The sequence below is a fragment of the Dendronephthya gigantea genome, unplaced genomic scaffold, assembly GCF_004324835.1.
Source record: "Dendronephthya gigantea isolate DGI-Jeju-01 unplaced genomic scaffold, DenGig_1.0 000121F, whole genome shotgun sequence".
NCBI lineage: Eukaryota > Metazoa > Cnidaria > Anthozoa > Malacalcyonacea > Nephtheidae > Dendronephthya > Dendronephthya gigantea.
Genome location: NW_021163131.1, coordinates 588508 through 612259, shown reverse-complemented (window position 1 = coordinate 612259; position 23752 = coordinate 588508). Strand labels below are relative to the sequence as shown.

At 35.0% G+C, this 23752-nt stretch overlaps 1 protein-coding gene and 1 long non-coding RNA gene across 2 annotated transcripts in view; both read left to right on the top strand.

The window, feature by feature from the left end:
• The window catches only part of LOC114535596, a 56460-nt gene extending 38042 nt beyond the window's left edge, over nucleotides 1-18418 (top strand). Inside the window, exons 16-37 of the mRNA XM_028556874.1 lie at nucleotides 1586-1621; nucleotides 2118-2263; nucleotides 3673-3874; nucleotides 4566-4711; nucleotides 5784-5988; nucleotides 6640-6765; nucleotides 7312-7428; nucleotides 7723-8052; nucleotides 9210-9449; nucleotides 9742-9858; nucleotides 10036-10152; nucleotides 10705-10821; nucleotides 11007-11123; nucleotides 11671-11787; nucleotides 11971-12087; nucleotides 12264-12380; nucleotides 12568-12684; nucleotides 13866-13982; nucleotides 14201-14317; nucleotides 14761-14877; nucleotides 15487-15603; nucleotides 18294-18418. Of these exons, the coding sequence (XP_028412675.1) occupies nucleotides 1586-1621; nucleotides 2118-2263; nucleotides 3673-3874; nucleotides 4566-4711; nucleotides 5784-5988; nucleotides 6640-6765; nucleotides 7312-7428; nucleotides 7723-8052; nucleotides 9210-9449; nucleotides 9742-9858; nucleotides 10036-10152; nucleotides 10705-10821; nucleotides 11007-11123; nucleotides 11671-11787; nucleotides 11971-12087; nucleotides 12264-12380; nucleotides 12568-12684; nucleotides 13866-13982; nucleotides 14201-14317; nucleotides 14761-14877; nucleotides 15487-15603; nucleotides 18294-18418 (3077 nt within the window). The remainder of the gene's footprint in view (nucleotides 1-1585; nucleotides 1622-2117; nucleotides 2264-3672; nucleotides 3875-4565; nucleotides 4712-5783; nucleotides 5989-6639; nucleotides 6766-7311; nucleotides 7429-7722; nucleotides 8053-9209; nucleotides 9450-9741; nucleotides 9859-10035; nucleotides 10153-10704; nucleotides 10822-11006; nucleotides 11124-11670; nucleotides 11788-11970; nucleotides 12088-12263; nucleotides 12381-12567; nucleotides 12685-13865; nucleotides 13983-14200; nucleotides 14318-14760; nucleotides 14878-15486; nucleotides 15604-18293) is intronic.
• Nucleotides 18419-19393: 975 nt separating this feature from the next.
• On the top strand, nucleotides 19394-22967 carry LOC114535601. The gene is made up of 4 exons (XR_003688330.1): nucleotides 19394-19506; nucleotides 20024-20140; nucleotides 20884-21015; nucleotides 22858-22967. It is a non-coding gene; the product is annotated as an uncharacterized LOC114535601 (long non-coding RNA).
• The last annotated feature ends 785 nt before the right edge of the window (nucleotides 22968-23752 follow it).

Sequence of the window (23752 nt, the reverse complement as noted above, 5' to 3'; positions counted from 1 at the left end):
GCTATGACTACAGTGCTTCCGCTTCAAGAAATATATTTCTATACTTCTCTTCTCACATACCGACAATACCAAGTACCCTCCAAACACCTCAACCCACACAAAATTTTCCAACTATCATGTCACCATCCCTATGCTTAACTAATTTCATTTAACCAAGCCGAGGGGTTGCTGCATGCATGTATTTCTAGTTTTAAATGTGATCTGTGCGACGCAGATTATGTCGGTTACACTTACACCAACGCATTGATGAACACAAGTCGTCAGTTATCGGAGAACATGTGACAGAACAGCACGGCGAGGACACAAAGAACATCGAGAAAAGCTTCAAAGTGTTGAGAAAATGTCGGGGAAAATTTGAATGCCTACTCTATGAAATGCTATTTATCAAAGAGCTTAAGCCTAGTTTGAACAAACAATCGGACTCGATATGCTCGAAACTATTTAACTAACTAGAAATACATTGCATGCAAAGTCCCCTCGCCTGACGCAATAAACTTTAAAAAATAAACAATATTTAAAGCTATAAACAATATTTCCATCACTGAAATTCTGATACTCGTTTCTGCTGAATGATCGAAGTCGTAAAGTAAAATCCTATATCTTGGTAGAATTATAAAGTCGACTCTCGAGCTATCAAATTCGACTATAATATAATCATATTATATAATATAAATTGTGCTACGAATAGTTTTAAATACTACAATTCTTAGCCCGAAATTTCAATTACTTTTTAAACAAATTCACCTTTAAAAATAAATACTTTTCAAATATTGTGGCCGCGTATGAGTTGGAGGCCTGGTGACGAGGTGCTCTGACATATCTGAAATAGCCTTCACCTCGCACGTTTGTAAACGTTTTCTAGTTACCAGTTTTAACTCGTCTTATACTCACGCATGCGCATAACTTACAAAAACGCCCAACGCCATGACATAATGGCGGACAACTTTCATTTCGCATTTGCATTCCCGGGCGTAATTAAAATCTCCGGGCGGAATTAGTACCCTCGCCCGGTGCTTCGCACCGGCTCGGGACAATTTCTGTTAGCATACTTGTTCATTGTGATGTTGTTTTTTTTGTTGTTGTTTGTTTGTTTGTTGTTTTGTCAGACAATTTGCATGTTAAAATTATACTAATTATATAATTAGAGGCCTCAGAACGTTTAACTGTCACATAATGACAAATTAGTTTGCTTGCGCAATTTGCAAACGCTATTCATAATTAAATCAACCGTTTTCTGCAATCATTTGAACTTGAAAATGAGGTCAAGATGACTTCGAAACGTCGTTCTTCAATAAATTTGTTATCGCTAACATATTTGTCTAAATGAATATTTTTTTATTTTGAAATTGGTATTTGACGTTTATATTATTAATAGTAATTAGTAACAAAACGATTGTCGATTGTGCATTAAGTTACTATACATAAAGTTTTACTATATACGAAGCCAATATTTTCAGAGGTGCATGATTGTCACTAGACTAAAAAATTTCCATAATTTCCATTGGCAACAAATTTAAATAGTACATAATATCAAAGAAAATAAATTGATGAAGAAAATTAATTATTCTAATTTGTTTCTTCACAGCGACCTACAGGCCACCCTTTACGACATCAGCGCCAGGTAACAGAACTCATTAGTAATTGTAATTGAGTAAAACAGGCCTTTGGAATTGCGTTTCCATTTTGCATTCCGAAAGTCTTATGTTAAAGGCCAAGAAGTGGTGTTATTCACCGAATAGCAGGTTTTTTCAATCCATCTAAATTATTTGGTTAGGTTAATACCTAAAATTCTATTACTTTTCAACAATTTTTGCGCTGCTTGAAAAAGTCAACAATTGTCCAGTAGAGTTAGAAACGTGGTGTCGTAGATCGTTAAGTGTGGGACGAATATATATTCATATATTCATATTGGGAGACCGAAAAGACAAATAATTTCATACGAAACCGCATGATTTACCAATAATTGCCGCCTTCCCACCTCACGATCTTCCGCTGCCCCTGCCTGGGAATAGCGCTATCCAGCCTTCGTATAACTCGCCCTTAGGCTAATTCAAGTTTTAACGATAAATTCCACTTCGCTTTATATTTCGATATGTTCGTATGAATAATCTTTCCAGATCCATGTGGAAGACGTCAACTGTATCCTCCAGGAACTCTCACAAGTCCTCTTTATCCTCTTTCATACCCTAACAACATGGATTGCAGTTGGACTATTTCTAGCACCAATGGTAGAAATATTTTACTGCAGTTTTCATTTTTCTCGGTAGGTTACATTGTTTTGAAATATCGATTCCGTAAAAATAGATTTACGAGAAGATTAGTTACTTTTCTGGTGAAGAACTACCTTATTATCTTCTCCAATAATAGCAAGTGTAGTGAAAAATTCCTTCGTTTAATAGTGAAAATAAAACTACTGTAATGAGGTTTATTTGTTGATTCGCATCAGGAGATAACATAGTTTTGACATCAGATTCGAGAAGAATTCCATTAATAGTCGTTCGGCGACGTAAACCTCAACTCCTCAAGGCAGAACTTAACAGGCATCATGCACCGACTGTTCCCTAAACAATGGGAGAAACTAACATCAGTTTAGAAAATCTGTAGCTTACTGTAATTGTGTGAGTTTTACGAACTGGGTAAGCCTTTCATATTAACATCCTTTGAAGACACGCAGAGCATTATATCCTCCGGAGGACGGAAAAAGGTCCAGATGTTCGATTTTTTTTGAGAAAAAAATACTTTTGTTGCCAGTGCAGAGTCTTAAAAGTAGTAACACAAATTTTAATAGTCATTTTCATTTTTTTGGACAAAATTCATATTTACGCAATCGAAAAGCCATATTAAACCGTTTTATCGGGGTAGGGTTTTATAGCGGTTTATGCCCTTTCTAAACAACATAACGGTTTTTTAATTTATACCGAACAACTGCATCATTACGGCAAATTCGAAATAACTGATACTTTGGGTAGCGTATCGTTCCTCCTTTCCTGCTCAATCAAACTTTTTTCATAATCTCTTACCTAATAAAAGTATCTTTATTAATTTTGAACAAAATTTCCTCGTGTGTGGTCAATGAACGACAGTCAAACTGTTCTGAATGCTAGTAAGGCGGCCCAGGTTATACTTGGCATTTTGGTACCGTCGAATCAATCCAAACAATAGATAATGAGATGATAAACCTCATTAAGCATCATAATCATCTCATTATATATTGTTTGATATGCATCCCATGCACGCCAGCACGCGACAAAAATGTGACGTCGATGTAAGATGTTTTAACGTAGGCCTAAAGGCGACAGTTTGTGTCATGACACCCATGCGTGTTTTACTCTCAAAACAACCTCTCGTTCATTGACCGCCTGCTGGGAAACTTTGTTACTCGTTGCAGAAAATATCAAACACGTTTGATGAAAATATCAAACACGTTTGATATCAACAAAATGTGTCACGAGTGACAAAAATAACGCAATTATTCCACGCACACGAGCATTTTTGTTGCAGCAAATTTACTTTAATTGCCATGAATGGCAATTATTCATGAAACTTTCCGCTCTTGCTGAGACACCCTGGGTAAATAGGATAATATAGTTTTAATCGATAAACAGTTTGAAATTAATTATCGGAAAAACGCAAAATTGACAACTGATTAACCCAAATCACATCACGTTTTAGCTGGAAAGTGCTTCCAGTTGTGTATATGACTATTTGGACGTTTATGACGGAGATTCAGCTACTGCGACGAGACTAGGCAGATTCTGTGGAAACCAATTACCAAGAAGCCTGGTATCATCTGGACCAAAATTGTTCATGGTATTTCATACGGATTTCTCTGTCACAAAACAAGGATTTGCTTTGAACTATACAACCACATTTGGTAAGATCTAAATTGCGAAAATATATCTTCAAAAAAAGAAAATATAAAGTCCGTTCTGTGTAAATTTCTGCAATTAACAAAATAAGTGTAATCCGAAAAACATTAATACCGACACACACATTGACCAAACGACACATCAAGGTTTCCACAATGGAAGGAAATTTTCTTGCAATTGGCAAGCACGAGGGAGGGATTGATCTGTTTTAGAAAAATATTTTTTTGTAATTTTTTCAAAGGTTATTTGTTTCTTTCTTTTTCCATGAGGATAGTCAGACGCAAATAATTTGTGAAAACCCAGACTCACACACTGGCACAATGTAACATTGACAGAATGACAAAATGGCAAACTGACACAATTTCACTCTGACATGCACACTGTCTCAACGACACATTAACACAATAACACAATAACACAATGACACATTGATTTCCTAATTCCGACACAATGATACTCTGACACAATGGCACAATGACACACTCGCGCAATGACAGGCTGATACATATGACAGACAGACACGATGAAAAATCGTCCCACTGCACACCGACACAATGACACAATGGGAAGTGAAGGATTTTTAGAAATGCTCGAAAAACAAACCCAAAAAAGAATAATTATTTTCCTTGTCAAAGATTTGATTTTTACAAAAGCGATGAATTTTCATGTTTAATAAAATATTATATATTTTTGTAGACTTATGCGGAGAAAGTCATCTATATCCTCCTGGTTCACTCCAGAATCCACCGTACCTTCTTCAATACCCTTACAACATGCACTGCAGTTGGACTATCACTAGCACAAATGGAAGAAATATTCAATTGAAATCTTTATTCTTCATGGTAAGTTACACTTTCCATTCTCTTAAATTATTATGTGCTTCATTTCCTTTGTCGTAGGACACTACGATTGATATGAAATAGTAGCGAGATTTAATAGTACTGGAGAGATACATACAAAATCACCAATTTTAGCAGTGCCGTGGTAATGTTAAGAGCAATGTAAACAGGGCTTATGATAATCGGATCTTGTCAACCAATAATGATTCATTTCATTATATACAATGCAGTGTTTTATTGGCGAATTATCTCACAGGTGGGGCCAACCAGAGAATTTTGGGGTAAAAAGCGAAACTCTGGTTAGGGGCCAAACATGCACAGCAAGCAAAATACTTCTCGAGTTAGCCAGACCTAAGACGAATTGAACGTCAATTGGACGTTCAAGGACCATGACATAGAATATGGGCGACTTCGGATTCCGCTATGTGCTGTCATATATCCGGGTGAAATTAGTATACTCGAACCGCGCCCCACCCCGGATCGGGATAATAAACAAATAAACATTGAAATTGACAGAAATGCGGTTAATGTCTGTCTAGTCTAGTGTAATATTTTATTGTCCTATGTATTTTTTTAACTTTAAATGTTTAATTATTCAAGCATTCAAAATAATGAAAAAAATTGTAAATATCATTCGTCCTATAAAGGACGACTTTACACACACACACGTACTTTAGTTGAAAACAGTGAACAGCTTAAGAAATATTTAAATCGAATCGAGGCCTTTTGACAGGACGATCCTCAGACAGCGGTAATACCCGTGCTCTGAGTCGTTATCAGCAGGGCCGTCGGTAGAAGCTAAATTGAAGGGGGGGGGTGTATATTTGTATAAACGATCGTGTTATGCCTGTCTTGTTGGCTATTGCCTCTACGGTTGTACGAACATCAATGTACGAATTCACCAACCACCCACCCCAATTAAGCTTCCAGCGAAGACCGAAGCGGTTATAGCCATTAAGTTATTTGTCCAACCGATAAACCTGAGCAGTTTCAGCTAAAATATTTATGTAGCTACTGCATGTACACAATTACAGCGTTTCATTGAACAATAATTTGTATTTCACATCCGTTTTAGCTGCCATATTCTTCTGGTTGTCTTCTGGACTATTTGGACGTGTATGACGGCGATTCAGCCAGTGCGCCAAGATTAGGGAGGTTTTGTGGTCTACAATTATTTCCAATAAATCTGCAATCAACTGGGCTTAAATTGTTCATCAGTTTTCGTCTGGATAATTTTCAAACAATACACGGATTCACCTTCAACTATTCAACCCTATTTGGTAAGCAAAAATTAACGGGAATAACGTAATTCTAACGATAATCTGAGGATCTATCACCCTCGTCAGATGACGGATACATTAAATCATATACTTTAGACAAGAAACTGTTTTTAACCCTCCAAAATAAGCTTACAAAAATGATATTAACAGTAATATTCAAACTGTCGGGACGCCTGGAATATTGCTTAGTTTGCAAAAAAATACTCGCGAAACGGACTTTATTTCTTCCTTTATTTGATGATGCAAGAAATCCTCTCAACCTTAAAAGAAAATGAAATTACAATATTCTTATGTTGCAACAACAATTGAAACCGTATTCCGAGTTCTAATGTTCGTCGATCGTGGAAGGCTTTTGAATTCAGCGACACTTTCGGCAAATCATGTTGGACGTCTATAACTGATCTTTGGTTAATTATGAACAAACACCGAAGTACGGTTGCAATGGAGACCAATAGAAATTAACATAGAGAATTTAGCTAAAATATATAGTTAAAAAATTACATATACTGCCATCCTATCTTTACATAAAGAGATTAAAATTACTGAGGAAAAATGTCACCGTTTCATGATATTCTTAGGGGCAGTTAAAAATATAAAGGTGACGTAGAAATTTTGACTTAAAGGATTTATTCTCGAAACATTTTCTTTCAGATGTCAATGAATGTGAACTTGGAATTCACAATTGCAGTATTGGAAAATCGTGTATAAACACCAACGGGTCGTTTTATTGCGGTCAGTGTATCATCGGTTATACTGGGGTGGGAGAGGAATGCATAGGTATGTATATCTTTATCGCTTATTAGTTTCATTATGATAATCCGCGAGGGTACTCATTCCACTCGGATATTAGGAATTTTATCTGCGTTTGTTTATACTGAATCCAAACTTGTCCAAATTCAATGTCATCGACGGTGGACGTTAGATGGTCGAAATAATTATGAAAGTTTTAAGGAGCTAGCCAATCTACTGTGAAACATATAATACTAGTATAAGTATCATTAACAGAACGTAAATGTTTAACATAAATAAGTTTTAATGGGAAATATTATGCCTTGTGCAGAATTTTATTCGTGAACGTGGTTATTTCTATTGTTAATAGAAATGGTAGTCATGAAGAATAATATTAATAAAATGTATATTTAAGGTGGTACGTACAGCATCTTAACAAGACATATCTGAAAAAGCAGTCATTCAAACTAATGATATATGTTAAAAAATAGACAAAATATGGCTACATCGTGCATACTAATAAACTAGAACAGAGTATCGTATAAAATCTGGTTGTCTCCAAGTTTTTAATTATTTTTTGTAATTATCTTCCAGATATAAACGAATGTGAACTTGATACTGACAACTGCGATAGTCATGCATCCTGTATTAATACAAAGGGTTCCTTTAACTGTCTTTGCAACTCTGGCTACTTGGGGGATGGAGTGACATGTACTCATTTATTATATATCATTAATTAAAATTAATATGATTCGATTCTTGTCATATAGTATCACCGTTGTAGGATTTACAATTTATAGAGTATATTGTTCCTTTAACATTGTTTAAAACTTTGGCTGTTTAGGAGAAGGGATTACATGTGCGGCATTGTCATTAATTAGCAGTCGATTAGAATTTGATTATCCGTAATTTCAGAGTATATTTCAAGGTGGTCCTAGACATAACTCATCGTTTCTCGAATTATGATATTATTTTGGCATTTATTTTGTTACTTTCGTTTTAAAGGTCAAAACATCACAACCTGTCCGAAAAGAATTGACCTTGGGTTTATGCTGGACAGCTCTGGTAGTATCGGGTCATCTAATTTTAATAAAACAAAATCTTTTATAAAAGATATTACTGATTATTTCAACATTACGCCAAACAACACAAGAGTGGCAGTCATGTCTTACGCGACACTTTCCACTGTGCACTTTCCATTTTCTCGAACGTTTGTCTCCAGACAAGATCTTCACTTAACAATAGACAGCATTCCGTACAGTAAAGGAGGTACTAACACGGCTCAAGCATTGATCAAAGCTTATGAAGAAATGTTTAATGGCTCCCAAGTTTCAGGTATGAAAATCTCTATTAAATACAACAATTTAGGCCCAGACATGCAGGATAATATGGACACCAAGCATGCGTGACTAGCGGTAATTTAAAAATCCAACATGCAATCTTGTATAAGAAATGGGTGCATGGGGATTATTAAAATTTTCTTTTTATGTAACCCACAATTGTGTTGAATTGAGAAGTCTTGTTTGTCCACGTCCATCATCAATTTTATCGATCTTTAACCTACTGATAATTTGAGGACAAGTCGAGATGCCCAAGAATGTTCTCGAGAAAGAATGTTTTTACGATTGAAATTGTATAAGAAAGTGCATGTATACTCCGACCGTAGTATTAGGTACCTTACAGCTCCAAATTCTGCCTGTTGTTGGCAGGCATCGGCAAATTTCACCCCACAGCTGGTTCGTAAAGACTACAGCTTTATTCACATTCAATTTTAAAAGCTATTTATATAATAATGAACTTGAATGTGAACAACATGAGACCACACACTTCACCGCTTACCGGCCTGCATTTCTGGCAATAGGGAGATTTAGCATGAGGACGTGAACGTCAAAGACGACGTGAACATGTCGAGTAAATCGCGTGGCATGTCCATATACGTTCAGGTTCTCATGCTAAATCTAAATATCGCCGAACGTCAGGAAAGTTGCATGGTGTAACACGACCTATAAAGGTGTAATCTTGAATAATGAACGGTAATGATTATTGACATACATATGTAGTGGGGAAATATGGTTCCGCACTTTCTGTCTTAACTTAAAGGGCATCGATACAGTTGCTTGAAATACATTTCAGAAATTAAACGTCTAAATATTTAGCCATTAGCCAATATTGCGTATATCTAATCGGCAACATATTTATATCTCATTTTTAGAATTTGTGCCAGATTAACGTTGTTGTGGCAACAGAGACGTTTCAAAATGCAGCTAAACAGTGTTTAATCTATCCATTAAAATTTTTTTATTGATCGATTTACCTTTTATCAATAAAGCATCTATACACTTTTAAAAAACATCTATACAATAGTAAATTTCTAATGAAAAAAAAAAGAAGGAACAACATACATTCATTAAAACCTGTTTGGCGGCCATTTTGAAACGTCTCTAACAAAACGAATTCGCGCAAAATTTTTACATCTTATTAAAACACTTTAGGAGTAAAGAAAGTTTTGATAGTTTTTACTGATGGTCAAAGCAGTGGAAATGTTTCTCAACCTGCCCAACAACTGAAAAACATTGGCGTCATCATATTTTCCATTGGAATTGGCTCAGGAATTGATGTTTTGGAACTGAAAACAATGGCTTCTCCTCCTGTAGATGATCATGTTTTCTTGTTGCACAACTTTAATGAATTCTCGTCCTTGGTTCAGAATCTGTTATTCTCTGTTTGCAATGGTATGGCTTAGAGATAATTTAATTACTGGAATTTATTATTTCTATTTTTGTAATTAATATTAATTGAAGGAGAGTATTAACCGATTAGTATTGTTATTAACCGAGCGCGAGGTCTTGAACGAGAAATATCCGACCGAGGTCTTTGAACAGACCGAGCTGGAAGAGCAAGGCACTGTGTATAATTATATATGTAATTTACATGCTTTTAGCCCAATGCCATTATTTGATGAAATCCTAAATCCTAACCATATCCTAAAAAACGAAGTCAACAAACTTGTCTGTTTTTTTGTAGATATCAATGAATGTCAAACAAATCCTTGTGATATAAATGCAAATTGTACCCATGTAGATGGTTCGTATGAATGTACCTGCCACGAGGGCTATGAAGGAAACGGCATAAATTGTACAGGTAGAGCTTAGAGACATAATTATTATTGTGGCCTAAATTATGATATCATAAATAAGTACCACTATAGTAATGGTGCTGAAGGTATTTTATGAAACAACTTGTTATTTTCTGTTTGCTATAAGAAAGAAAATAGTCGTTGCCTTCCTGAAAGCAAAAATAATCAATTTATTGTCTTAGATGTGAATGAATGCGAAGACAATCCTTGCCATGTGAATGCAAATTGCACTACTATTAATGGATGGTATGAATGTAACTGTCACGAAGGATATGAAGGCAATGGCACCAGCTGTACAGGTACATCATAAAAGGGTACAATTAGCTGTGTTTAGGGTTACCGAATGGATATTATTTTATACATACATCAGGAGCGGATCCTGATTCGCGTCTTTGAACAAATCACAAACGGAAAAATAAATATAAAATTAGCCAAAAATAAGACTAATCTTTAAAAAGGTACCCAGTAAAACACGACAAAAAATATTAGTGGAGGTCGAATAAAACGAAATGTGGTATATTCTTCCCTGGAAAGGTCTAATAAACTCCAATAAGGTATATTTGGTATAATTATTTTGTTATATGGTATATTTGACCTCAATCACATCGAATATGCCGAAATATATGGCCCTAGAGGTTGCAGTCCCTGACATCAAAGTAAATGCTATTATTATACGAGACAAAAGAAGTTAAAATTCTACTCAATTCGCAACACGTCTCAGTTCAGTTGTAACAAGTGAAAACTAAACAACTCAATTTGTTATTTGCACTGAAATCGAAAGAAAAAGTACAGAATCGTTACAGCCAAATAATAGCTGAAATAATTAATTTAAATGTTTTATCATTTTGTAGATATGGATGAATGCAAAACTAATCCTTGTGATGTAAATGCAAATTGTACAAATGTAGATGGTTCGTATGAATGTACCTGCCACGAAGGTCATGCAGGAAACGGCAAAAATTGTACAGGTAGGGCTTAGAGATATAATTATTATTGTAGCTTAAACTATGAAATGTATATAATACTCTAGCAAATTGTACCGGTGCGGAAGTATTTTGTGAAACAACTTTTAATTCCATTTTCTCATAAGAAAAAAAAAGAAAGAATCGTCACCTGACTAAAAGCCAAAATAATAATTTTAACTGTCTTAAAGATGTCAATGAGTGCGAAGACAATCCTTGCGATGTAAATGCAAATTGCACCACTGTTAATGGATGGTATGAATGTAACTGTCACGAAGGATATGAAGGCAATGGCACCAGCTGTACAGGTACATCATAAAGGCATGCAATTAGCCACGTTTAGGGTTACCAAATAGATATTTATACATCCATCAGGAGCGGATCCTGATTCGCATGAGTGACCAATCACAAACGCGAAAAAAAAAATAGAAAATTGACCAAAATAAGACTAGTTTTTGGAAAGGTACCAAGACAAACACCATAAAAAATAATAGTGATCGTGAAATAAAATGAAATGTGGCATATTCCACCCTGGAGAGGTCTAATTAACTCTTATGTGGTATATTTGGTATAATTATTTTGTTATATGGTATATTTGACCCCAATAAGATGGAATGGCAGAAATATATAGCCCTAGAGGTTGCAGCCCCTGACATCAAAGCAATTGCTATTATTATATTAGACACAAGAAGTTAAAATTCTACTCAATTCTTAACACGTCTAAGTTCAGTTTTAACAAGTGAAAATTAAACAACTCAATATTGTTATTTGCACTGAAATCTAAAAAAAAGTACAGAAATATTACAGATTGTTAATAGATGAAATAATCAATTTAACTGTTCGATCTGTTTGTAGATATCGATGAATGCGAAACAAATCCTTGTGATGTAAATGCAAATTGTACAAATGTAGATGGTTCTTATGAATGTACCTGCCACGAAGGTCATGCAGGAAACGGCAAAAATTGTACAGGTAGAGCTTAGAGATATAATTATTATTGTAGCTTAAACTATGAAATGTATATACTACTCTAGTGAATGTACCGGTGCGGAAGTATTTTGTGAAACAACTTTTAATTCCAGTTTCCCGTAAGAAAAAATAGAAAGAATCGTTACCTGACTAAAAGCCAAAATAATAATTTTAACTGTCTTAAAGATGTCAATGAGTGCGAAGACAATCCTTGCGATGTAAATGCAAATTGCACCACTGTTAATGGATGGTATGAATGTAACTGTCACGAGGGATATGAAGGCAATGGCACCAGCTGTACAGGTACATCATAAAAGCATGCAATTAGCCACGTTTAGGGTTACCGAATCGATATTAATTTTATACATCCATCAGGAGCGTATCAGGAGTTTTTTGCACTGAATTGTGAAGAAAAAGTAAATAATTATTAGCCTATAAGCCGCCTAAATAACCTAATCAACTATTTCATCATTTTGTAGATATTAATGAATGCGAAACTAATCCTTGTGATGTAAATGCAAATTGTACAAATGTAGATGGTTCGTATGAATGTACCTGTCACAAGGGCTATGAAGGAAACGGCAAAAATTGTACAGGTAGAGGCCGTAGAGCTTTGCATTGGGATATATATGCTATTAATTATTAAATATACATATACCACTGTAATGTTGCTGAAACGACTTGTTATTTCAATTCGCCAGCAGAAAAACATGCAGAAAGAATAGTTACTTGACTAAAAGCTAAAAATTAATAATAATTTTAACTGTCTTATGTTTTTTGAAGACGTCAATGAGTGCGAAGATAATCCTTGCGATGTAAATGCAAATTGCACTACTATTAATGGATGGTATGAATGTAACTGTCACGAGGGATATGAAGGCAATGGCACCAACTGTACAGGTACATCATAAAAGCATGCAATTGGCCACGTTTAGGGATACCAAGTAGATATTTATACATCATCAGGGCATTGGCCAAAAATAAGACTAGTCTATAGGAAGCTTGATATCAAATGTGGTATAGCAATTTCCTTATAACAAGCAAGAGGCAAAGCACTTCTCGACGTTTCAACCTGAAAGCCTTCGTACTGACTCTTCTGACGAAGTCCCTCAGGTCGAAACGTCGAGAAGTGTTTCGTCTATTTTAAGCAGTTGTTATACCACATTTGATGCTAAGTGGTTTGAAGACGCTGCCACGCTACGCTGCCACGCTACGCTGCCACGCTACGCTGCCACGCTGCTCTCTGGTTTACTAGGCTTTAGAAAGGTGCTGAGTAAAACACGATAAAGAAAGTGAAGGTGGAATATACCGGAATGTGGTATATTGCCGTAAGGTCGAATAAACTGGAATGTGGTATATTTGACTTCAGTAAGATCGAATATATCTTAATTTGCAAGGTCGAATATACCTCTATATGCATGCATGACCGGTATATTCGACTTTCATATAAGGTCGCATATAGCGGAATTCGGTGTATTCGACATTGGTAAGATCGAATAATATGAATATATAGTTATACCCCCTAGAAGTGCTGCATTATGGTTCAAAATATCGCATCAGTCATTGTCAAAATGCTGCATCTGCCCCCTGATATCAAAGATAAAAAGTTAAGCAAATCAATTTGTTATTGGTGCTGAAAGCTAAATTGACCGCGGAATTATATTAGCATGTTATTGGTCCGATTGATACTGTGGACGGATGATCCGTTTAACAGACATGCACAAACATGCACGCGCGGCCCGACGAACTATCTGGATGAACTACATAATTATAAGACGTTAAACGAAATAGAATCGCGGGTTAAGAAAGTGTACGGGAATTGGGTAATTATTCATGTGTTAAAAGGAGGGCGCAAGAGCCGTTTTATGCTGAAATGTTTGTGTTTCGTACCCTCCCCGTATGATGCGTTAAGACGAGCTACCCATTCAAATTCTTCTAAATAGGGGAACTATGCGGATAATTCGTGTTGACGGGTGATACGTCTCTTTGCTCGTGTTTACACAAAGACGAACTACAAGACGAAGATATATCTTCGCTTGCCCCAGTTCGTCGGGCAAGTATTACCTATCACCTTTTTGCAGATATCGACGAATGCGAAACAAATCCTTGCGATGCAAATGCAAATTGTAAAAATGTAGATGGTTCGTATGAATGTACCTGCCATGAGGGCTATGAAGGAAACGGCAAAAATTGTACAGGTACTGTTCGGGACATATTATGCGCCTAATTATTAAATATAGTTACATAATTATTATACAGTATACTGTACTAGTGCATGTAATAATGATGCCGAAAGTATTTTATAACACAACTTATTGTCTCAGTTCCAGCAGAAAAAAAGAAAGAATCAGTTCCAGCAGAAAAAAAGAAAGAATTGTTACATAATAGTAATTTTAACTGTCTTATATTTTTGAAGACGTCAATGAATGCGAAGAAAATCCTTGCGATGTGAATGCAAATTGCACCAATAATAATGGATGGTATGAATGTAACTGTCACGAGGGATATGAAGACAATGGCACCAGCTGTACAGGTACATCAAAGATGCATTTAACTAAACCACATCGATAGTTATACATCAATCACCAGCTTATCCAGATTCGCATCAGTCAAAAAATCACAAAAGCAAAAAAATAAATACGAAAATAGCAAAAAATAAGACTTGTGGAAATGTATAGTGAATAAAATACGATAAAAAATAGTGAAGGTCTGATATAGTATAATCGACTTCAGTAAGGATCATTATACCTGATATTATATGGGAAGCGTCACTTCCGGTGAAATGGAGCTCAGTGATTGGCTGAGAAGAATTTTCGCATCAGTCAGCAAATGCTGCATTTATCCGCCCCTGATATCAAATTACGAATTTTATACCAAACAATAGAACCTAAATTTCTACGCAATAAAGAGACAATACAAAATTATTAGTTTATTATTAACCTAAATAAACAAATTTAACTATTACTCTTTTTGTAGATATCAATGAATGCGAAAAATATCCTTGCGATGAAAATGCGAATTGTACAAATGTAGATGGTTCGTATGAATGTACCTGCCATGAGGGCTATGAAGGAAACGGCAAAAATTGTACAGGTAGAGCTTTGGGACATAACAATTTTTATTATAAACTTATGAACATTAGTGTTATATAGAGTTTTATGTCTGTCATCTTGTGCGAGTAATCTTTGTACTATTTCCACACATGTTGCCTTTCGGGGACAGTTTGACTTGCCTCGCCAGCTGACTTTTTGAAACGTTTGAGTATGTCTTATGACAGCACCCCGTAAATTGTCTAATCTATTCAATTATTGGCCAACAGCTAAAGTTTTATCTCTTCAGAGAAGATTTCCTTCACCTCTTTGGCAGAGTTCCCAAAAATGAAAAAAGAAAGCAAGATGACAGACATAAAATTTCTCCAAGCAAATATTATATATACGCCCCTGAGAAAAATCGTATTTAAACGCACGTAAAAATATGATATTTTATACGCTATATACGATAATATAAATACATATACTGCAATAGTAATCGCATAATCATCCAAATGGTGCATTTATCCGACGTCAAATTGCTATTTTTATACCAGAAAATTTAAAAACTCAATTTGTTATTTGCGCTAAAATGCAAAGAGACAATACAGAAATATTAGCCCAAGTTAGCAATCATTTATACAACCAAGTTAACTAGTTCACCTTTTTTTAGATATCAATGAATGCAAAACAAATCCTTGTGATGAAAATGCAAATTGTACAAATGTAGATGGTTCGTATAAATGTATCTGCCACAAGGGCCATGAAGGAAACGGGATGAATTGTACAGGTACAGGTTAGGGGATATAAATTATTATGCCCTTATATTATAAAATATTATACACTTAAGGTACGCTACAGAGGGAAATAGTGAGTTTTGAGACTCGAGGGAAAACAAAACTGAGACTCGAGGGAGACTGAGACTCGAGGGAAAACAAAACTCATTATTTTCTTACAGAGTCTACATTAAATTCTTTGTTATACAGGAACAAAAACATACATTTTACACAACAATTTCATTTCATATAAACACTTTACAATCAACAAAGCCTATGTGCATGCATGGCTTAAAAATGATTATAATAAACAAGCCTTCGCATGCAGCCAACGATTAAACCTCGTACAAACAATATAATTATTCGAATAAACCAATTGAATTTAAAATACACCGCACCTATATAACAAATAAATATATTATACCTCACATCAAACTTGTCCAATCACAGAACACCTAGCTTTTATACCACATGCTCGTGGTATTTTTAATGATCATGGTATTTGGTATTTTTATGAAAAAATTGGGGTTGCCATACGGGGCTCGGTATAATATATTAGTTATAGACCTAAAACTTGGAGTATTCGACCAAGAATTATCTCTCGGGATGAAATGTCCCTCCGGGTAGTTTTTAGGTGGATATACCCCTCTTTCAAGGTATATAACTAATGAAGATACCACTGTAATAATGGTGCCTCAAAGATCTGATGAAACAACTTGTTATTTCAATTTGCAGACGAAAAAAAGAAAGAATCGTTCCCCGACTAAAAGCTAAAATAATAGTTTTAACTGTCTTATGTTTTTTGAAGACGTCAATGAGTGCGAGGAAAATCCTTGCCATGTAAATGCAAATTGCACAACTGTCAATGGTTGGTATGAATGTAACTGTCACGAGGGATATGAAGGCAATGGCACCAGCTGTACAGGTATATCATATGATATTCACTTTAAAATGCATGTGAGAGACAGAGTTAACTCTACAAAAATATTTGGGCACGTGTAGGTCGATTTTAAGTAGTATTCACAGCTACATTAGCGCCTCCAAAAAAGAACTTCATCAAGTACAGACCTCACGCTCAGTCAATAATCAGTTAATTTATAGGTGGTTCTCGTGTGACGTTATCTTTGCCATGTTAGATGATTTTGACAGAGAATTTTACCTTTTTGCAATTCAAATGTCATCCAACATGACGAAAATCTCTTTGTCTTACAAGTCTCGAGAATAGTTGCACACCACTTATAGAGGTGCTGTAGTATGATTCAAAATATATCGCCTCATCAGCGAAAATGCTGCACTCATCCGCCGTCCCTTACGTCAATTTGGGATTCTTCTACCAGACATAAGAATTTAAATTTCTACCCAACTCGCAAAACGTCTAATTTCGGTTTTAACGAGTGAAATTTAAACAACCCCATTTGTTATCTGCGCTGAAATCTAAAGAGGGAAATACAGAATTATTAGCCAATTTTAAAATAGTGTAAACTAAATAACGAAATAAATTTAACTATTTCATCCTTTTGTAGATATCAATGAATGCGAAACAAATCCTTGTGATGAAAATGCAAATTGTACAAATGTAGATGGCTCGTTTGAATGTACTTGCCATGAGGGCTATGAAGGAAACGGCAAAAATTGTACAGGTACAGTTTGTGACATGATATTATGCACTTAAATATAGCGCTATGCTAACCATATATCAGTCAGCCCTAACGCTGCTGGGATGAACCTCGACACTACTATTTCTTCAACTCTAAGACTCTGTCAAGAACACTTCACATTACCGTTGTAAGGCAAGATTTCATTTTCTTATTCGCTTTCTATAAGGGATTTACGAGCAATTTTAGATTGTGGCGTAAAAATCAGCATTCACAATATTTAATAATTTTATACTAGTTGCGCTTGCAATCTACCGGCAGTCTGTGTCAATATACTAAACTGATCTAAAATGCTCAATCTACCGACAGTGTGTAATTTAATTATCGTTTATATTCCATTTTTAAAATGACACTACTACCACCAATTCTATGTGCCTTCAAATGAGTGGAAGAAAAAATTGTACTTTGAAAATAGTCAACCAGTTTTCAATGAGATGTGAAAAAATAGTCCCAAAGCTGCTTGAATCACAGGAGACAAGTAAAAATTTACCTTTTTAAAAATAGAATTTAACCAATTCGTGCTTTCTGTCGATAATTCACCATTTCCTGGTGTCGTACTTGTTATATATGATTATATAGAACATAAATTTCTACTCGATTCGCAAAACGCGCAAGTTCAGTTTTAACAAGCGAAAATTTAACAACCCAATTTGTTATTTGCGTTGAGATAGTGAAATGTATAGAGACAGTACAGAATTATTAGCCTATGAATAGTCTAAATAACCAAACTATTAATTTTCATCTTAGATATCACTGAATGCGAAACTAATCCTTGTGATGTAAACGCAAATTGTACCAATGTTGATGGTTCGTATGAATGTACCTGCCACAAGGGCTATGAAGGAAACGGCAAAAATTGTACAGGTACAGTTTGGGATATAATAATTATATGCTATTAATTATTTAATATACAAAACTACCAATGTAATGGGGCCGCCAGGATTTGATGAAGCTACTTGTTATTTCAGTTTGCAAGCAGAAAAATAGAAAAAAACGTTACCTGACTAAAAGCTAAAATAATAATTTTAACTGTCTTACATTTTTTGAAGACGTCAATGAGTGCGAAGACAATCCTTGCGATGTAAATGCAAATTGCACCACTATTAATGGATGGTATGAGTGTAACTGTCACGAGGGATATGAAGGCAATGGCACCAGCTGTACAGGTACATAATATAAACAATTAGCCACGTTTAGGGTTACCAACAAGATATTTATATATCTACAACTCGTTTTGTTATTTGCACTGAAATCTAAAGAGGCTACGTGCAATTATATTAGCTTATAATTTTTTCAACTTTTTGTAGATAAGAATGAATGCGAAACAAATCCTTGTGATGTAAATGCAAATTGTACAAACGTAGATGGTTCGTATGAATGTACCTGCCATGAGGGCTATGAAGGAAACGGCATAAATTGTACAGGTACAGCTTTGGGATAAATTATGCCTTTAATTATGAAATATACTTACATACCACTCTAGTAATAGTGCCGAAAGTACTTTATTTACGAGTTATTTCAGCTGGATAGCAGAAAAAAGGAAGAATCGTTACCTTACTAAAAGCTAAAGTAATAATGTCCTATGTTTTTTTAAGATGTCAAAGAATGCAAAGAAAATCCTTGCGATGTAAATGCAAATTGCACCCATATTGATGGGTGGTATGAATGTCACTGTCACGAGGGATATGAAGGCAATGGCACCAGCTGTACAGGTACATCATATAAAAGAAACATGCATGCAATTAGCTAAGTTAAGGGTTACCGAATTTGTATTTTTTGTTTAAATGAAGGGTGTACCCAGACTCACAGCAGTCAAAACATCATAAGGGCAAAAAAATAAATACGAAATTTGAAAAAGACTTTAGTAAACACGATAAAAATAGTGAAGATCAAATATACCGGAATGTGGCATTGTAGTAAGGTCGGATATACCTGGTAAAGTCGAATGTACCGGAATATGGTATATTTTATTGACATTGGTAAAAACGAATATGCGGAAGTATATACCCCCCAGGAGGTGGTGCAGTATGGTTCAAAACATCGCATCATGCAGTCAGCGAAAATGCTGCATGTATCCGCCCCTGAGACAATACATAAATATTAACCAATAAAGATAACTAATTCAACTATTTCATCTTTTTGTAGATATCAATGAATGCGAAACAAATCCTTGTGACGTAAATGCAAATTGTACCAATGTAGGTGGTTCGTATGAATGTAACTGCCACGAGGGCTATGAAGGCAATGGCACTAGCTGTACAGGTAAACATTGAAATTTCGTTTTAGTCCAATCAGCAGTTTGTTTACATTTTCAATAACCCGATCAGAATGCATAAATATTCAATGCTTAGTTTGAAAAATGTGAACAAATGTGCCGATATGTTCTATGCGAATCTCTTCCTTGTTTATATACAAGAAAAGAAATCAGTTGACAGCGTCGATAATTGGGGCGGGGGGCATATCATAAAATTAATTGTATTCGTGTTGTGGGTAACCAATTCCTTCTCAAATCTATTTATCTTTACAGTCTGTTAACTTGAATATAAGAATATATATCCCCCCTTATTACAGCTATATTTGCAAGCCACTGTTAACCGTGAGAAATGTTTTAAAATGTCACAGCGTAACCAGTAGCCTTATCCATCCCGGCTACGCCTTCTTATTTCGTCGAAAAAACGACAGATGATATTCTTGATATTCACTACCCGCACCCTCCCTCAATTATCGCATTTAGTTTCGTTCTTTTAGATATGTATGGCGTGACTCTTTTCTCTTTAAGACATTGATGAATGTAATGGCGATAATGATTGCTCGTCAGACGCTGTTTGTCAAAATACCATCGGAAGTTATAAGTGTGTTTGCAATGCTGGATATACAGGAAATGGACAGCTTTGCGGTTAGTCTCACTATTTGCATATTTCTGTTTCTTGCTTGCTGTATCAATAATTAATTTACTGTGGTAAGAGGAGAACTGTCCTTCTTTAAATCTTAATATAAAATTTCTGTGAAGAGGATTTTATCAACGTCCTGCTCCTTAAGCTAACTTGCTATTTAATTAATTGTGGTCACGCAATTGTACAGTGAATTTTCACGCAATTAATGAGTTAGATCTTTTCCTGGATACTGTCGATTAAATTTGTGATGATATCAAACGCGTCCCTAGCTTGCCCAATGCAATATTAAACTTGAGTTGAGCATAGTGTAGAGCCGTAGCTACAGCACTTAATTGAGGCGGTATACATATATATTCACATATTCATAGATTCATAGCTCTCCAAAGAAATCAGTCGAGCAAAAGACGGATTCTAGCTTCTAGCGATATATGCGTACTTGGTGTAATATGAAAACAAAAAGCTTTTGTACGTGTTAGGATCACACAACACCACCACATTTACTAACTGTTCATTTTAGCATGCCAGTTTACTAGCTAGTAGACGAAAGGCCTCAATATGACTTCAATCCCCTTATTGAATAAGATGTTTTACTTTATACTAGCTTGTAAGTACACAATGTTTCATTATGTATAATATGGTAGTATGCAGATATGTACGAACAGTCAAGGGGAGAAATAGTGCCAAAGCCTTGAGCATATTCATGCAATTTTTTGTTAATAATATATAATATGTTGTATTTCTGCAGAGGATATAGATGAATGTACAGAGTCACCTCAGAAATGCACTGGCCAAGGTCAATCATGTACCAACCATCTAGGAACATACAACTGTTACTGTACAAATCCTCAGCAACAACTTATTCGTGGTGAATGTATTGGTATGTTAACGGTTATACACTGTTGAAAACTTCGGCTATTAGTATTATCTCTCTAACTCTAGATTATTTACAGTACTAGAATTATTTTTTCAAAAAATGAACGTTTAAACAAAAAATAGATTCAACTTCACAGACGAGATGAAAAACAACAACCCAAAATTTACATAGAGAAGCACGTCACACGACAGAGAAAAAAACATCATGGCGAGAAATTTTGGACACGCACAGGGGGGTTCTAATTTATTCTAACGAATAAATTGTTCTAATTTATTCTAACGAATCACAAGTGAAATACACACGATATATCACATTCTAAATACCCTAAAATGCGACAAAAAAAGTTCGAATATGCCTTAAAACCATGGCAACAAGTCAAGGCTTGGTTGCCTAGCAAATATGGACGATGAAAAATGATTTCAGTTATTTTTTGAAGAGTTTTTTGGGGAAAAAGGTCAGTTTTGATGAAAATATAACGTTGAAATTTGCTCATTTTGGAGCTAAAAACCGCAAGAGATATATATTCTTCACATTTTTGCACTGATGGGTGTTCAAAATCATCGCTCGGAGTTTAGAAAACCGATAGAACATTTTGGTTATCGTGGCCCGATCGCGCGAAAATCTTACAAGTTCAACGGTCAAAACAACTTTCGACGCTATAAATGGTGTTTTTCTATACTTTAATAGCCGTTGGCTATTTCCTGCAAAACCGCAAGAGGTATTAACATCTAAATATCATCCATGATATCAAAATATCAAGTTTTACGTCTAAAAACAGAATCAGATAGAACATTTTCACATTTTTAAAAAGTTTAGAGGTAAGGCCACATTTTTAATATAACCCTAATAAAACCGTGTGATTTCGCGTGGCCATATTGTTTCGAATCTCCCGAAGTCTGTGTATCTACCGCGCGTGCGTGTCCAAAATTTCTCGCCATGTATTTTTCATTATTTTAAAATTTCACTAACTTCCAAATGGGTTTTATCGCATGATTTTACTTAATATAAAATGAATTCAGGTTTTGACGTAGTGAAAGTTTTAAAAAATCAATGTACACTCGCTTTAGGAACAAACGATATGCAAAATTTGCAGCAAAACGCATGTATATTAACGCAAGAGTATTTATCACTATTCTCACAGTGTTAAAAAACGAATATATTACTTCACTGCAAAAACCATTACATTTAGTGAAGAATTCGTTTTGTTTCGTGTGAGCGTAACCCGCGTATTGTATGCAACTAGTGTGCTAGCAATTTACCCTTAGACCGGAATCAGAAATTCCGGGCTTGTACCATTTGCTTTCTAGACCGGAATTTCCGACTCCCCGGAAGGTAAAAATCAAGTATATACCTCCAAATTTGAATATTGCAATTACCTGGGGCCAGTTGTATAAAGAATTAGATAACTTTTAACTTTGGGTTAAGAACAGGATTGGCCAATGAGAGTCGTTTATTTCTGAGTTAACTAGAATTTAACTATGCAAAATGTAAATCGATTATGATTTTTGGCACTTCACTCGATGTAGGTACATTCTAAAGGTTTCAATTTCGAGTGGAATTATGCACACTTCAAATTCAAGTCAGGATCAGTTGATGAAAAATTGAGTCAACCATAGGTCCTCAATGGGAGCTACAGTTGATTCATTTTTCCATCAACTGTTCCTGGCTTGAAAGTGAAGTGTGTATAATTCGAAATTAAGACACTTTAAACCTCTAGAATTTATGCAAAATGTATTTAGAAGTTTTATACAGCCGCGCACTGATTGGTCCAAAACGAAATTCCTTTCTGTTATCGTAGACCTAATCAACTTTTCTTACATCCTTGAAATCTGTCGTTTTACTCAGGTAATGAAGTCTCTGTCCAAGGTCGATTGTTGATCATAAATCAACCATACGTTCCAGCCTTCGATGACACACAAAGCTCAGATTACATAACCTTTACTACGACATTAACATTCCAGGTTCGTTGTTGTAATCTGTTGATAAATAATGGTAAAAGAACAAATTATAGTGCAATTAATTTAGGAATAATCATACATATAGTTACAACGACGTAACTCGCTTTAATAGGTATTATATAACTATTTTCTGTAATCAAAAAAGAGTACAAATACACTTTATTGAACTTCAGTGCAATTGCGTTGATCTTATTCATAATAAATTATTCAACTTTCACAATTATTTAACATTTAAATGAATAGATCTTAAAAAAATTAGCTGACAACTCTTTTATTAATTTAGCTGACTACTCTCTACAGAAGCACACCAAGACTACGCTTTACGTTTCAGTCAATCAACATTTTACGACTATTGTAAGTGACCGTTACAAACTTTATACCTTCACTAATATAACAATAGAGTTGATGTTCGCAGGCATAATTGTGTTTTTAGACCAAAAACACATATATTCCCAAGAATATCAACTGTATTACCATTATAATTATTAACTTTAAGGGTAATTTTTGTATAAAAAAATGCAATAGGTAAACACTCTAGTCATTCTTTTGATTGCCTTATCAGCGGGCTAAAATATATTTCATTTTACACCACAATACCGGCCAAAGTTAATGCATGTAACAAACCTTTTCCATAATGACGTGAAACGCCGAAAGTGTGCTGTTACACGAAATTTGATTGGTTTGTCGTCATTATGGAAAAGGTCTATATTATGAATAATTTTTGAGGTTTCTGCATCAGCTTACATTTTTCAGGCAAATCCAATCAGACTGTAAAATAGTGG